Genomic DNA, 17,435 nt, shown 5'->3' with positions numbered 1-17,435 from the left:
ATTCCCAGATGTTGTTGACTATAACTCCCATAATCCTCAAGCAAAAGTCATTGCAGCTGAGGATTCTGGGAGTTGTAGTCAACAACATCTGGGAATCCCTGTTAGAGGGAACACTGCTGAGAAAGAGCATTGTCTGCTCATTTGCCAGAAATAGCCTGATCATGATTATACAGAAATAACCTACTCATTGTGGAAAAGTGGTTTCAACAACTTTTTTTAATGTCTTTCCCAATGGCAGTAAATTACATTGTAAATGATACCTTTTGTTTGATAATTTCTCTGAATGGCCAGCCATTAACTAGGAGGAAATGTGAGAGTTAAGTGGACAAGAAAGTCAGGCAGGGAACAGCCACTCTCTTCTTCTCTTTTCTTCCTTTCACCCCACAAATGCATCTAAATATCAAAAGGCATTTTAACTGGGCAAAGAAGCACCTTTTAATGTGGTGACTCTCTTCATTTAGCAGGGGGAGAGTAGCTGGCCCTGTCCACCCCCAGCACAGTACCTCCAGTGACTGTTGCTGGTGTCTCTCTTATGTTTCTTTTTAGATTGTGAGCCCCTTGGGGACAGGGAGCCATCTTATTTATTTGTTATTTCTCTGTGTAAACTGCCCTGAGCCATTTTTGGAAGGGCGGTATAGAAATTGAATGAATGAATGAATTAGATGGGCAGTTCACATAGCCATTGGCTCCCCCCTTCACTCCCTGCAGTCTTTCTCCTTTGTATGTTCTCACTGATTGCACTGAGTTTTTTTCTCCATTTCTCGCATGACTGGGCTGGGGCTGGTTGATGTTTGGAGAAGCCGGTGGCGCTCATGGAGTCTCTCTGGCCAGGCTGGTGAGGCGGGGGTGTTGGTGGGGGGTGATGGTGTGGACGGGGAGTGGGTTGCCTGGCAGGGAGGGCATGCCAGGGACCCCCAGCAGTGATGGAGGATGGCTGCAGAAGCTTCTCTGCTTCAGCTTGGCATCCCCCTGCTGCTACTGCAGCTGCATCTCTGCACTTCTTGCTCAGCGTGGAGAGTCGATCCCCAGCATCCTCCTGGTTGGTGTGCCCCAGCGGTGATTTTCATCGCTGCTGCTGCTGCTGCCGCTCCCCAGACCATGATCTGACACAGCAGGCAGCCAGAAAAACAAAACAGGCACACACTACGGGCAAGAACGAGGAAGGGAAGGTAGGCGGGTGGGTAGGACACAGGGAGGTCTTCACAACCCAGAGGTGATTTTCTCCAAAGGCATGCCCCCCCCCGCTCAAGGGGATTATTTATTTATTTAGCAGGGGAAGAGTAACTGGCCCTATTCACCCCCGGCACAGTACCTCCAGTGACTGTTGCTGGTGTCTCTCTTATGTTTCTTTTTAGATTGTGAGCCCTTTGGGGACAGGGATCCATCTTATTGATTTACTATTTCTCTGTGTAAACCGACCTGAGCCATTTTTGGAAGGGCAGTATAGAAATTGAATGAATGAATGAATGAATGAGCAGGGAAAGGGGTCACACAGTAGCGGCGGTGCTGGCTCTGCTCTCTGCAGCAGACCAGAGGTGCAGGCAGGCAACTTGCTGACCCTTCAAGGCAGGGGGAGGCTGTGAGGAGTATCAGCAGATACTCCAATCGTATCAGAGACAGAGGAGGAGGTGAGAGAGCTTCACAGCTGGTTACGGAAGAACAGAGTTTCACCAATCTGCCACAACTTGTCCACATCCTCAAGCATCACAGATTGAAACTGATCCAATCTAATACTGCAAGAGGGATTGCTGGACGCGACCTTGATAGACTCTCCAAAACCAGTGGAGTCCAGTTCAGTCCAAATACAAGATATTTTTCCACAAAGAACCCATTAAAAGCATCACAGCAGAACATAGTATCTGGGGACTGGTTTGAAATGGAAGAAGCCTGAATCAAACTCCTCATAACCTAGGACAACTCCACTGAATATGAACCTGCAGAAGCAATGCACTCAGACCAGAACTGTGCTTTTGCCACATGCACTGCTTCTGCATAAACCTTCAAATGGCTCTATGCTGTGACCTGTCAATTTCGAGCCGAGTTCTCTTCTACTTGTGTTCTAGTAGCCTCCTTTGCTGCTTCAAACCCTGCAACTCCTCTGTATACCGAGAGGCCACTTTTAAAGCATGTTGGAAGGGATGGTTAGGAACTATCGTGTCTACCGCCCTGGTGAGTTCCCTATTCCAGGTTCCCACCAGGGCATCAGCAGAATCACTGGCAGCACCAACGTCGAAACCTTCCAAAGCTTTTTGGAATCCTACTGGTTACAGCAACTTTCTTGGGAGGAACATCAGAATAGGTTCACCATCCCTGCAGGGCTAGGCTGTGTCTGTGAAACCAACCTAAACCAGGTAGTGGTCCATCCATGATAATGGGGAAACTACAGGATCCCCCACCAATGGAATACCCCCCTGATCAGAACAAAAGACCAAATTGAGTGTGTCACCAGCAACATAAGTTGGTCCTGAAACTAATTGGGATAGGCCGATAGTTGTAATGGCTGCTATGAACTCCTGGGCCGCACCAGACCAGTCAGCCTCACAATGGATATTGAAGTTCCCCAGCACTGAGAGTCTGGGTGACTCCAACACTAACTCTGAGACCTGCTCCATCAGCAAAGTTAGGTAGTCAGTTGGGCGGCAGAGTGGACGGTATACCCTAATCTATCCCTAGGTCCCAGCCTCAAAAATACACACTCATATTGACTGTCATATTGATGATATTAACTGTCTCACAGGGGCCCTGGCAAGGGAGATGGTATGGACCACAGCCACTCCATCCCACACTGCAACCACTTTCCCTAGCCTGCTCCCAAAAGAGTAGCCTGGTGGGAGAAGCTGGACCCAAACTGGGCTGCTAGCCTCCCCCATCCAGGTCTCAGTTATAGAAGCCAGGTCGACTCTGTCATCCGTGATCAAGTCATGGATGATTTCAGTTTTATTTTGTCTGTGCACAGCCCAAATATATTATCCCCACACCCCCAACAATGCTTGACTATGTATAATAAATAATTATATGTGGTGAGTGCCTGAATTCCCCCCCTTGTCCCTTTTGTTCAGGCTGTGTTTGTTTGGATAGGGTAAACATCCTCATCAAAGCCATTCTCATGGGCTGTAAAAAGTAGTCTTCTATTACAGCATGGTATAGGAGTTTGATGAGGAAGCTTATGCTATCCAGACAAGCACAGTGACTGGTATTATACCAAAAATTTAAAAGCTAATGTTGCTTTCACAGCCACCACCTCCTGTTGATCTGAACATTGATCAGCATGCTCTTAAAATGTTCTTATTATAAGAACATTGATATATAATTAATATAACATTGATATATATATTATAAGAACAATGATAATGTCTTCAAAAATTCTGCTCAACATATATTTGCCACGTACTTAGAGGAGAAAAAGCCCTCTACCAGACTGTAATAAAAGGCTACCATTTTACAGCCCATGAAAATTGTGTGTGTTCTCTCTCTCTCTCTCTCTCTCTCTCTCTCTCACACACACACACACACACACAATGTTGGACTTTTCATTGGTCCAGCAATGGAGCAAAACTCAGAAGAAGAAGAAAAGGGATACTTTATTTATTTATTTATTTATTTATTTATTTAGATTTGTATACCGCCCTTCCAAAATGGCTCAGGGTGGTTTATAACATGATAAAAACAATTAAAACAAATTAACAATTAAAATCAAACTATTAAAACACAATAAAACCAATTAAACAGCTAAAAACCCTGGAAATCAGGGCAACAATTTAAAACAATGTAAAACAGTTAATCAGTTAAAACTCTGGAAGACCAGGCCAAACAAATAGGTTTTAAGGGCTCTTCTGAAGGACAGCAATGATCTCAAATTACAGATTTCTGCCGTGAGTGCATTCCACAGCCCAGGAGCAGCTACAGAGAAGGCCTGCCTCTTCATCGCCACCAGACAGACCGGGGGCAACTGGAGACGGACCTTCTCAGATGACCTTAACATGCGTCATGTTAAGGTATGACCTTAACATACCTTAACATGAAGGTATGTTGACCTTCAACATACACTTTGAAGGACATTCAAAGTGTAAACGCCTTCCTTAAAGGATGGTCCTAAATTGTTTTTTAGAGAACAAGGAGGGAGCTATTCAGATCTCTTTGGAAAACGAGTTTCACAGATGTTGGGACCAAGACTGTGAAAAGGCCTGATTCCTTGTTTCTGCCAAATGAACGTCAGCTAATGGCTGGCTTGAGAGCATGGCCCCAGCAGCTGATCTCAATGGCTAGGCAGGTACATACAGGAATTAAAACTCTTTATTACCTGGTTTCAGGTCATAAAGGGCTTTAAAGGCCCAAATCAGCACTTTGAATTGGGCTCAGAAGCCAACTGGCAACCAAGGCAGCTTCAGCAAAATAGGTGTTGTTAATGGAACTACTCCTGGGATATTGGCGGGAGCCCAAGCTACGTTGTAGGCTTGTGTGTGGGAATTGGCGAGTTTGGAGTGTAGCAGTCCTACCTTCAGAATAAATTTGTGCAGAGCTTCGGTCACAGAAAGAACTGAATGGAGGGGTTAAAGCTTGAAGTAAAATGAGTTTTATTGAAGTGTTGGGGCGGGGTACAGAAAGAGAAAATAATGGTTAAAGAGCAACAATATTTAAAAATAGCAAGACTAGAAAGACCAACAAGTTACAAAGGCCTAAGTTACAGCTCAAAAGGAGGTAGTTTTTTAGCTTGAGTTTCTGAATTAAGTTCACTCAAGGCTGACAAGAGAGAAATGGACAGTTTGGGATTTTAGGAAACATGTGTTAAAAGAGAAGTAGAGTTTTGAGAATAGGGGTTATATATTACCTTGCTCATTCCCAGAGGAATGCTGTGAATCCTTGCAGCTCGGTCGTTACTGAGAGGCTTCTCTCCTCCAAGGCAGGCAGGAAGTTAGGAGTGGAAACCTAGGTACCAGGCAGAGATCTGGGAGCCAGGGAAAATCCAAACATGGACCAGAATCTCGCAGCCAGAAGTGCTGCACAGGCCAGGTTAGGAAAAGGGCCGGTCAGGAGGCAAAAAGAAAAGCAGGAGCAAGAGTCAAAGCAGGGCAAAATGGAGAGGCCTATGCCAAGATGTAGTGAAAAATGGTGGATCCAAGGGAGAATCAGCTGGTTAATCTGTGGTAGAGCTATGCATGACATAAGAGATACAGGAGACACACATATTGATGGTGCCTTGATCTCTTACAGGAATATTCTTGCCTGAGGGCAGTATGCTGACTGCACCTTGCAAAAGTGGACAGTAGGGACAAAGGACAGGACGTGACATTGTTCTGTTAAAAACTGAGGAGTGGACTTCTTCTTGGACAAAGGCTAGTGAAGGTCTGAAAGACCGGTGTAGGAAGAAGCAAAATGGATGCATCAAATATTATCTCTTGTGTCCTGGGGGTAGCAACCATGTAAACAAGCTAGTTTCACCTGTTACTTTCTTATCACTCCTTCTTGAGGAGGTGCTGTCTTCACCTGATCCGCTGTATCAACTTAGGGAGAATGCTTGGCCGATTCTTTAAAAGAATAACTCTTGATTAAATCATGTCTACTCCAGCTTCCCACCTGTAAGTAAATGGGGTGACAGTGCAGGGAGGTCCTCCTGTAGTCCTGCACTTTGAACCTGACCTAAGAGTTCCTTCTCCCTGGCTACGGGCCGAAGTGACATGCCCTTTGAGTTAGCTACAGATGAAACAAAATGGAGATCTCACCGTCCCATAAGATCCAGAGTGCAAACAGTGGTAACTACAGGCTTGTAGTTCCAAATATAGAGGGGTACTCCTTGAGCGGAGCCCCCAGATAGGCTCTCTTTGTAACAGTTTTCTCTCTTTTTCTCTTTGTCACATGCTCCCAACCAATTTGCCCCCACTAGTAGTCTCACAGCTGAACCAGGTGAAGCTTCCGTACAGTCTTCAAAGGTGTCCCTGTGTACAGTGCCTTGTAGTAATCTAGCCTGGATGTAATTAGCACATGGATAACTGTGGCCGGATATGATTTCTCTAGATAGGGATGCAACTGGCACACCTGTTGAAGTTGGTAAAAGGCACTCCTAGCCAAAACAATCACATGGGCATCCATAGACAATGCCAGATCCAAAAGAACCCCAAGCGGTGATGATTATCCATAACAATAATCATCACAAGGTGGCATTAATGTGGAGAAAGGCAGACCTATAAGGCTTCAGTGGTAGCTATTGCTTAAAGGGAAGGTAGCAATACTGCCTCTAACTTCATCTAGAAGTTTCAAAGATAATTTTTAAATAGTGGCTAGAAACTTATTGAAATCCATGGAACTGAGGTAGAACTTATCACTTTTCATGGCATCACAAGAATAGAAAGTCTGCTTATAACCTTCTGTACTCCACCTTAGTACTTCACAAACTGCAAGCTCTGGGGTCCTTGCACCAGGCCCAGCTGAGTCAGTGGAGAAGAATGTGCTTTATTTGTAACCTACAAAATGTATTTGTAGTCTCAGATCTCGTTTGCAACAGCTGTTAGTGGCAGGAACATGAATGGAGTTGACCACATTCCCAGCAACCACGTTAGTGGAGGGAATTCTTATACTGTGTTCCATGTTTGTAGCAACTTAGCTCAGTTTCAGAAATGGTTGTGTCAGTGGATCCTCTTGCGGTTCTGAGTCCCTCGCATTTGCCCAAGGATAACATGTGTGGATGCAGACTGTGGTTTGCAAACCCATTTCAGAACATGACTTCAATCCTGGTCAAGGAATCTAAAGATGGCGCCTAAACGGAAGTATTAAAAGATCTCAATGGACTGCATTCAAGGCTATTAAGAAATAACACTTAGTTCAGTTTGGACATGCAGCATTTGTTAATATTAGGGATGATCCCGGACTGGTCCGGAGGCCATTTTGAAGGCCTCCGAACCGGTCCGGACTTGAGGGCGGTCCGGTGGTCCGGCACTGCTGTGGAGGGCTCTTTAAGGGCGGGGGAGGGTGTACTTACCCCCCCGCCGCGTTTCCCCCGCCGGCGCCCTTGTTTAGTAAAGCTTCGTTTAGTAAAGACATGACGTGCGCGCACGATGTGCGCACGTGCAAAAGGCTTTGTGAAGCCTGTTGCCGACGACCGGAGGAAGGGGCAGCAGGGAGGTATCCTGCCACCCCAAAAGTTTTACTAAACGAAGGCGCCGGCGGGGGAAATGCGGCGGGGGTGTAAGTATACCCTCCCCTACCCTTAAAGAGCCCCCCACAGCAGTGCCGGACCGCCGGACCGCGGTTCTGTACATATCCCTAGTTAATATCTTCTTTTGTCCTAAAACAAAATGTTTATTTGGAATAAATTTGTTTGGTTTCTGCAAGATACTGTTAATGGATTCTATTTTTTTTAAATGCCCCTGTTCTTATGATAGCTGTTCCAAGAAAAAAAGGCCCACAGCAGGTTGCAGCCTTAATCAGGAAATCTATAAGGCCAGACAATTTTTTGTTAGGGGTGGAGGGGAGAGTGATTGATGTGTGATAAATGCAGTTGTAAACATCTGTTGACATCTACTTTTTACTGAAAATCAACTGTGGGAGGCTAGAATCTTGAGTGGAGCAGAGGTGATTTATATACCTTCCAAATATGGCTCAGGGTGGTTTATATTAAAATCAAAAATACATACTTAAAATAAAAAACCAATTAAAAACAGATTAAAATTACAATTAAACTAGATAACATTAAAATTAGATATCGTTTAAAGCCAGGCTAAAAAGATGGGTCTTTGCGGCTCTCCTGAAGACCTCCAATGAAGACAGTCCTCTTTAGATCCACAGGGAGCACATTCCACAACCTAGGGGCGACAACAGAGAAGGCCCTATCCCAGGTTGCCACCAGATGAACCAAAAGCACCCGAAGATGGACCCCTCCTGATGATCTCAATGAGTGATGGACATCTTGTAGAGAATGGTGTTCCCTCAGGTAACCCCGAGGGAATCAGGATTATCACTCCCCCAAGCTACTTTTCCTCATGCAAAGGAAAAGATACTGAATATGGAAATAGCTCAAGAGAAAAGGATTAAGCAGCCCACTGCCACTCTGTGCTCATCTCAAGATTCAAGCCTGCTGTGACTGTTTTCCATTTTAAAAAAAATTGGGTCAGTGGAAAATGACGCACATGCATATAACATGTAGCTTTGGATACATCCTCCACGGTGAAATTTCCTGTGTATACAGTAGTGTAATAATGTTGACTTAAAATATGCCTTAATTTGTTACATGTGACATGGAATTACATGTAGACTTCACTAAATTTCTGACATGGAAGCGACTTCATGTCAAAAGTTGTTATTGTATGAAGTAGTCCTGAAACCTGTAGCCTGAAGCACTGCAGGCTCACTGTGAATATGTTTAACCATGATTTAAATTGACCAAACATATGATACTGTAGCTTATGCCAGGCTAATCTGAATGGCATACATATAACAGGCTTCTCCAAGATAGGGCTGAGAGCGATTCCTGCCTGCAACCTTGGAGAAGCCGTTGCCAGGCTGTGAAGACAATACTGAGCTAGATAGACCAATGGTCTGACTCAGTATATGGCAGTTTCCTATGTACTCCTTTCCTGGGAGCAGAAAAGTGGGGAATCTGATTTAACCATGGTTTGTGCTCAGGGTGAATGTTAATGTTTAACCCATGACCAATGCAAATTGGTCCACAAATGCAAAGTGGTTTGCAAATCCATTTCAGAATATGATTTCACATCCAGTTGGGGAACTGGTTGGGGCCAGTTCTTTACCATGGTTCAAACATTCATAAAGAAATGAAAGACTGTGCCATCGAGTCGGTATTGACTCCTGGTGACCACAAGGCCATGTGGTTTTCTTGGTAGAATATATGAGTGGTTTACCATTGCCTTTCTCCCGTGCAGTATGAGATGATGCCTTTGCTGTTGTCACTGAAGTAAGTATCCATCCATCTCTAGCACCTTCCTATATTGCTGCTGCCCGATATAGGTGACTACAAATATATATGTACTAGGCACAGTCTGGGAAGCACACTGGCAGGGATTCAAACTAACAGCCTCTTGCTCTCTAGGCAAGCTGCTTCCCCACTGTGCCACCACAGCTGATAAAACATTCATACATGAAACTTATTCATGGTTAAGGAAAACAAACCATAACCCTATGTTATGTCTGCATAGGGCCAATGGGAAAATACTTGCATATATAGGGCAAACAAGACATAGGAAGCTGCCTTATGCAGAGTCAGACCATTGGTCCATCTAGCTCAGTATTGTCTATGCTGGTTGGCAGCTGCTCTCCAAGGTGTCAGGCAGGGGTCTTTCCCAGCCCTAACTGGAGAAGTTTCTGAACCTGGGACCTTTTGCATGCAAAGCAGATACTCTACCACTGAGCTACAGCCCCATCCCCTAATGATCTGGTGTTAATCACATCATGGGTCCTTGCATGTTCATTTTCAAAACTGTAAGTAGCAGCTGAGGGAAGCTGTTGCTGTTTTCCTCCAGAGAGAAGCTGCCAGCATCATTGCTAATATCAACTAGGTTCCTTCCTGAGGCAAAGAGCCATGGTGCACCATTTTGGTGGGAATCATGGTATCCCTGCATAATCCTGATAATTCCCCCCACCCCCACTGCTGTTTGCAGTTGCAAAATAAACACATCAGACCTAATAGCATGATTAATGTCACATCTACTTTGGTCCTCAGTCAAGGATCTGAAGAGAGAGATCTCTTTTCTTAAGAAGTGACTGTTCTGGCGGTAGGCAACCTTGGCTCTCCAGGTGCTGTTGAACTACAACTCCCATCATCCCCAATTGTAATAATTTTGACTGGGAATGATGGGAGAATGATAGAGAACCAGGGCTGCCTACCCTGCGACTATTCAGTGAATCCGTTACAACACTTTTTTCTTATTTCTAAAAGTCTGGAAACATGTTTGTATAACTATATTGTGTACATTATAAAGCACTCTTAACCATCCCAGACATAACTAAAATATCAGCATAGTTGTTTCCAGAAAGATATTGACCCTGAAGAGGCAGAATGATGATGTTCATCTTTGCTGTGTTCTGTGCATGATAGATTCCAAGTTCAAAGCATTAGCCTGACCCTCAGGAATGCCTGTCACTTTGGAGTTATGCTTCAGTTATCTCAGTTCTTTGAAGAGAAATGTCATTCTTCTTCCATAGTAGCATCCATTGAAAATCCTATGCAGGGGTGAAGAGAGTTACTAAAGATGCCTTTTCAGCATAATATGACTACCATTGTTCCATAACTTGAGTCATGATTGTTCTTGGGTGCAGTTTATCTTTCTGCAGAGTCTAACCAAATGTTCCATGCAGATACCTGCAATGAAATCCGACTATTCACTTGACAAAAGAAAAACAAAGCTTATGGGGTGGAGCATGGTGATAATTGAGAACAGAGGAGCATTTGAAGATGCTTAACCTTTTCTGTAGCACAGCTTCTCTGTTCCAGATCACACCCAGCTTCTTGCCCTGCCATCTGAGTTTCAAATGCATGCCTACCTGAGAGCAAATTTGCTCCCACCTTTGTTGCATCTCCTTTTTAAGTTGCCCCTGAAGCTGCTCCCCCCTCTTTTCCTTTTTTTAAAGAAGATTTTGTTACATCCTTGTTGCACTGTTTGTTACAATGGGGTTTTCTTACTTGCATCTGAATGTACTGTTTAGCTATGCTCTCTTATTTGATATGTAAATATTAACAGTGCAGGACTAGTTATCTTCAGCACAATCCTATGTATATTTTTTGGAAAGTAAATTTCAGAGGTGGACATCCTAACAAAGTACCGGTGCAATGGGAGAAGCACAAGTGCTTCTGAAAAGTACAATTACCTCAGCTCCACTTTGGTTGAGTGCTGAGGGCAAATTTCGACAGCCTTCCCTTCCTTAGGAAGCACTCTGTGCCACCTACAAATATGTCCCTGAGGATCATGTGGCCCTCAAGGACATATTTCAAGGTGACACAGAGGGCTTCTAGGGTAAGGGGAAGCCATTGACATTCCCACACCAACACACTAGCACTGGTGCAGTATTAGTCTTGAACTCCTCAGCAGCACTGGTGCTACACTGGTTTTTCTCTCATTGCACTGGGGCTTTGTTAGAATGTCAGCCATTCAGTTCAGTGGTACTTTCTCTCCAAAATGTTTGCATAGGTTTGCAGCTTTGGGCTTTGAAAGCAAAGATTATTTATAATAAAATATGTTCCTATCATTTTAGGACTGGTGTGTGTGTGTGTGTGTGTGTGTGTGTGTGTGTGTGTACACACCAGCTGACACGGGCGCTGAGCATCTGTACCTCCAGTTCTCCCTTTTTTCTCCCCTCCCCCATTCTTGCCCCCCCTTGTCCTCTGTCCTCCCCCCTCCTCTTCCCCCCTCCCTCTCAGCTCTCCCCCCCCCCGTTCTCAGACCCTCCCTTGTTCTCAGACCTCCCCCTCCCTTCCCCCTTGGCTCTCCCCCCATTCTAGGCCCATTTCGGGGCTCTCTGCATAGGCAAAGAGAGGCCTGAAATGGGCTGAGTACGGCCCAACCAGTCATTTGGGTGGCAGGCCCAGAGGAGGAGGTTTTGCCGCCCTCTCCCATGCCTGCTTGGCCGTCCTCCTTGCAAGTAGGCTGGTTGGAGGCGACATGTGCTCTCCCGCTGGCTCACAGTGGAAGCTGCAGGCTGGAGGTGGCATCACTTCCACTGGACCTCCCTCCCCCTGGGCGCTGCTTGCTCTGCCCCCTGCCCACCCTAAATTAATATATATTAGTTTGCTGAAGTACATGTAGAGGGGTGATTCGGATGAGTATCCCTCTCGCACAATTAAAGGATGTGCCAAAAGCGCATCAGCACATTCACCAGTGACATTAGGGCAAGTGCATTCTTGCCACAGACTCGATGTTCTTGTGTGTGCAGGGCAATGTTCATCTGAACCTGCCCTCAGAGAATTGTGGTGAGGGATAACCTTGTCCCCCATTGTATAGCTGGCAGAGGCTTTCCTGAGCAAGGGGTTTACCTCTGTAGGTGTTATGTGAAACATAATAGGCTAGACATACCCCCAGAGATTCAACCAAATTCACAGAAGGAAGCACTGTCATCTGTATTTGGCTTGGATGGACAGAAGATGGTATTGTGTGTACGCAGTGGGAAAATGCTTGACTAACAAACAGAAGCTTGCCGGTTTGAATCCCCACTGGTACTTTATTGGGCAGCAGCGATATAGGAAGATGCTGAAAGGCATCATCTCATACTGCACAGGAGGAGGCAATGGTAAACCTCTCTTGTATTCTACCAAAGAAAACCACAGGGCTCTGTGGGTGCTAGGAGTCAAAATTGATTTGACGTCACACTTTACCTTAGGAAGTTTGTGCCCAGAACAACTGACAAGAAACCAAGTTAAAAATGTGATGATTGCGGGTGACTGGCCTGTAGAATGCACTTGAAGAGCTCCCTGATTGCCTGTAGGTAAGTTACAGCATGTCCTTTCACCTGAAATGCTGAGAACAGAGCTGTTAAGGTATGAATTCTCATTAGTGTAGGATTTTAAACATTTGTGTGTTTTTGTTTTGCTAAAAGGTCACATTCTCTGTGAATTGTGTAGACACTGAGATGCCGTGGTTGGGATGTGGGGTTCACCGCTGCACTCCTTGGGAGTGAAATGTTACATTATTGTAGGTTAGGTGGCTTACAAAAGTTGGGGGACATCCATTGTAACCAATGGGACTACTTGGGAGTAGGAAATTCTACTCATGTGTAAAGAATCATGACTAGATGAGGTTTAAACTTCTGAACAGGGCTTAAGCTTCCCTACAAAACTCTAAAGGTGACATACTGGAGCAGCTCTACATAAGATCTATCTGTGATGTATCTGCTGTAAAAGCCAGAGTGGTGTGTTGCAATGTGTTTGGATGTAAGAATCTGAATTCAGTGCCATGCCCAGTCAGAGACAGCTAAGGTATTGTGGTATTTGAGGGCAGGTGCCAAATGCTGCCTTGCCCCATGACCCTGGTGGGGGCCAGTCCCCTTTCAAAACCAATCTTTGCCAGCTTTGAAAGTGGTGCAGGGGGTGGAAAGGTTGCCTTTTCTTTCCTCAAGCTTCTTACAGACTTTACAAGGCGTGTGAGGAGAGGTGCTCCTTTTAAAGTGGGATGTTGAGATGTGAAATATACTCGCTACAGAAATCTGAGGCCTGATATCTTCAAGGGCCTTCAAAAGAGTCCTGAAAACATATTTTTTTAGTCTGCCATTTAGTGGTTTTAAAAGATGTTGTTTAATTGTTTGGATTATTTTCATTGCTTTTGCTTGTTTGTGTATTGCTGCAAACTGCTTGGAGCCATTTGGGTTGGGCAATATAGAAATGTAATTAACTAACTAACTAAGAAAGTGTGTAAGGGTCAGATCAGTCCCCGAGAGCTGCTCTGAGCTGAGCAGGGGGCGTCCTGCTGCCCTGCTGGTGCTCCAGGAATGTACTACTGCCTCACCTTGTCTCATGAAAGCATTGCCTCTGTGCGCAAATGGCTCATTTCACCAAGTTGCAGTTTCTTGAAGCTACAAATCTCGCAGAGTTACTGTGGGCTTAGTATGTTACACTGAGCTCATTTGAGAAAATGTTAGATATACATGGAACAAGCTTGTCAATGATTTGGGATTTGTATATAATAAATTTATATTTATGTATATACACATTTGTTTATCCACAGGACACTTCGAAAAAAGAAAGAAAACGTCTCTTTGGTTCACGGTCTCTCTTTTGATAGTGTCTGTTTTCATACTGACCATAGGCCTTGCAGCTACAACAAGAACAGAAAATGTAACGGTGGGAGGCTATTATCCAGGAATAATTGTGAGTAAAGCAGAAATTATAGTTTAGGTGTTCCAGTTCCCATAGTGCTATGCTTTACTGTAGACGACACATAGTCAATAGAAATAAATAGAAATAACTATGAAATGAGTAAACAAAATCTTTGTGTCACTGTTCCCGTCTGCCATAATCTTTGTGTCACTGTTCCTGCTGCAATGCCAGTGTGACAGCATCAGGTGGGTCAGACATAATGCTAAACCTTGGCTTAGCATTACATGCACAAGCAGCCATAAGTCTTGGGCACATGCATTCATTCTTTCTTGTGTGCCACATCAAATGCTTTCAATCTTGGCTTGCAAAAAAATCCCATCGTTTGCCATTCCCCCACCTGATCAAATGATGGTTTCCACAAATTATAGTTTGCCTGCAATGCAGGATTGAAAATTAGGATCAAACTATGGTTTGGAAGTCTTGGTCTGGGTTGTACAAACTCTAATTTAGTTTATCAATATGGGCTCGTTGTCAAACTAGGAATGGAAGATTTCAGTTGCTGCATGCAAGAAGAGAGGGAAGACAGACATGGATGTGGGAGCCTAATGCTCATGGCTGTTCTTGCTCATAAAGTTAAAATGTATGTATGCACATTATGTCTGAATGCAACCTGTGTTTTGTGATCTGCTGTAGCTTTTGGCCCAGGAGCATCTGCAGCAGCAACCCTAACCTGAAGCAATGTTAACCTGATTGTGTGGGTATGTAGGAGAGAGTGAGGTCATGTCTTGCGTACTGAATGCACTCACAATGAGATCAGGGCAGGATGGATGAATAGAGGCTTTCAGCGGAAGCATTGTTAGGAATGTTATTAACTTATCTACCTTCACTTCCAATTTTCTCTCAAGAGTAATATTTCACAGAGAAAGCGTGACTGACAATTATTTTCCACTGTGTTTAACATACATAGATTTATGGTGCATTAACAGGGAATGCAAAATGAGCTCAAGTTAATTTATCTGTGTTGCTAGATAAGGTCTCATTTACAGCATCACGTTATGTCTGAAACTACCTTAATGCAAAAGGAGGGGAAATAATGATGCTTGTGAGACATTTGATCAAGAAATATCTGTACATCTCCTTCCTTCTAAGTAGTTTGCAGGATTTTTGGGAATTTCAGTTAATCAGTAAGCATCCCTTTACTCTCCATATTTTTTAGTTTGTTAATAATTGTGTTTATTATAAGCCTTGCTTCTGTGTATAGAGCTCTGCATGACTAAACAGTTCATTTTTCTTGGAGAAGCCTGTTTTTTAGAACTAAGAACTGACTTTTAAAAAATAAAATTCCAGACTATACCTCATATTTTGAATGATTTTAAATGTTGTTTGTGATGTTAAGAAAGAAAACAAATAGCTTTAGGAGATATATATCAAATCTGAAGATGCAGGTACTTTATAAGAATTATGAATTTTCACTAATTAAGCACATGCTTTGCATTATCCTGCTAAAATCAATAACAGGTACTTAATTTTGGCTGTGTCTGTCCAGTGTTTCGGACAGATCCAGAACAAAAACTTTGTATATATTTTATTTATTTATCATATTTTTATACCGCCTGATATATAAATCTCTAGGTGGTGTACAAAATTTAAACTCAGTATAAAAGTCACATATTAAAATCCACAAAACACAATAAAACAATAGCATAAAACAGTTATTAAAACAAATTATTAAAATCATTTCTAATTAAAAGCCTGCGAGAACAGGTGAGTTTTGAGGGTCTTCCTGAAAACAAACAGAGAAGGAGATGCTCTTATTTCAGCAGGGAGCATATTCCAAAGCCCTGGGGCAGCCACAGAGAAAGCCCGGTCCTCAGTCACCACCAGATCAGTGAGCGGCAACTGTAACCGGACCTCTAGAAGATTGTGACAGGTGGCAGGGTTCATGATAAAGAAGGTGCTCTCTTGAAAACCCTGGGCCCAAGCTGCTTTATAGGTGATAACCAACACTTTGTATTTCATCCAGAGACATATCGGCAGCCCATGGAGTTCTTTTAAAATCAGTGTCATATGGTCCCTTTGTATTGTCCCAGAGACCAATCTGGCTGCTGCATTCTGTACCAATTGTAGTTTACAGACTAGATGCCCAAGATGTTCTCTCTTCCCCTCTTCAGCCCCTGGCCCAGCCTGAGCTTTAAAGCAGCAGAGGCTGATGCTAGATGGTACACACCTGGAGAAAAGGTGGGGCAGAAGCCACAGCACAGTCACTGCCTTGTTCTCAAGATGCCAAGATGTTCTCTCTTCCCCTTAGTCACACGTTATGTTTAATGCACGTTCAGTAGTACACTTCCTATCTGTGCCCTGCATTTAAGTGGACCTGTACCCAGGCTTGCTTTTAAAATGAATACGTGTATAGTCATTCACATAAAAATATGTACATGTGTACAAACATCTATATGCACGTTCAGTGTAATATCTGACTAGAGCTATTCATTTGCTATGGGCAAATGTATGGTAATATTCTCAGTCTCCTAATAATGGTTAGGAGGCTGGGCACTGCCAGGAGCTTGTACATTCCCTACCCGTGTGTCCTGTGTCAGACCCACCCCACCCCACCCCACCCCACATGCCTTTCAGTGGTTTGCTTTAACCATGGAACATGGTTACCTTTGCCCTGAAATTCATGCAAACTAATTCAAATTCAGTTTCAAATAATGGTCAAAGCCTAACCATTAACTAACCATCTGTGGTGCAGATGAAGCATTACAATAGAGTTAAAACAAACTTTGAAAAAGAGGAGATGGGACTTTATGAAGTGGGGATATGATCCTGGTCTCCATCGATAGAGAATTGGGGGATTTTACATTTGCACTGGGCATTTGTTTGCTCACAGTTCAGATACAAGGAGCTGCCTTATGTTTAGATCACATTGGTTCATCTAGCCCAGTACAGTCTATTCTGACTGTCAGTGGCTGGTCTTGAACAGGCAGCAGCTTTCCCAATCTGCCATCTCAAATTCTTATAAATGGAGACCCCACAGACCGTACATGCAAAGTTTGTGCTTGACTACTGGATTCTGGCCCATTGCATATTTTCTTTTTGTATGTATCTAAAATCCATTGCATCCTGAGTAGGGTAGCTTGACCTCTTCTTTTTTGGTTTGTTCTTTGCCATAGCTTGGCTTTGGATCCTTCCTAGGGATTATTGGTATTCATCTGGTAGAGAACCGGAAACAAATGGTAAGCCATATATTTAAATGCTGTTTGAAAAATCTAAATTTTAAAAATGCTTTCATAGAAAATTTGGCTTTATATAGGCAATGAAGTTTGAATCCCATCATGTTTTTGCCTTTTCATAAAACTTACTATCCAGAAAAGATTCGAATTAAGAGCTACAAGCTCCAGGTCATCAATTTTTATCCATCTGCTCTGACTTCCACTGTCCATCGCTGCCAACTTCTCTGTTGCACGCTTTGTAGTGATTTCAGTAATATTTTAGGTGCCTAAGTTTTAAAACACATCTCTGCATTTACGAGGCAAATCTGTTTGAAAGTCATATTTTAAGTTTATATATCTCTTGTAAATGGGATAGAAACTATTGAGCATGCTGCTTCCCAAAGCAGCATCTGCTTTGTCGGCTTAAATTAATATAGTTCAGTGTGTATTTCTCCACTATAGAGCGGTTA

General features: G+C 43.6%; 1 protein-coding gene across 2 annotated transcripts in view; it reads left to right on the top strand.

Annotated features, from left to right (window-relative positions):
• TMEM255B (transmembrane protein 255B) overlaps nucleotides 1-17,435 on the top strand; it is a 73,131-nt gene that overhangs the window by 8,622 nt on the left and 47,074 nt on the right. For both annotated transcript variants that reach the window (XM_053313165.1, XM_053313166.1), the window contains exons 2-3: nucleotides 13,662-13,804; nucleotides 16,927-16,989. In XM_053313165.1, the coding sequence (XP_053169140.1) occupies nucleotides 13,662-13,804; nucleotides 16,927-16,989 (206 nt within the window). The remainder of the gene's footprint in view (nucleotides 1-13,661; nucleotides 13,805-16,926; nucleotides 16,990-17,435) is intronic.

The sequence above is a fragment of the Hemicordylus capensis genome, chromosome 3, assembly GCF_027244095.1.
Source record: "Hemicordylus capensis ecotype Gifberg chromosome 3, rHemCap1.1.pri, whole genome shotgun sequence".
Taxonomy (NCBI): domain Eukaryota; kingdom Metazoa; phylum Chordata; class Lepidosauria; order Squamata; family Cordylidae; genus Hemicordylus; species Hemicordylus capensis.
The sequence above is the reverse complement of the archived record's forward strand: the minus strand, read 5'-3'. Positions and strand labels throughout refer to the sequence as shown.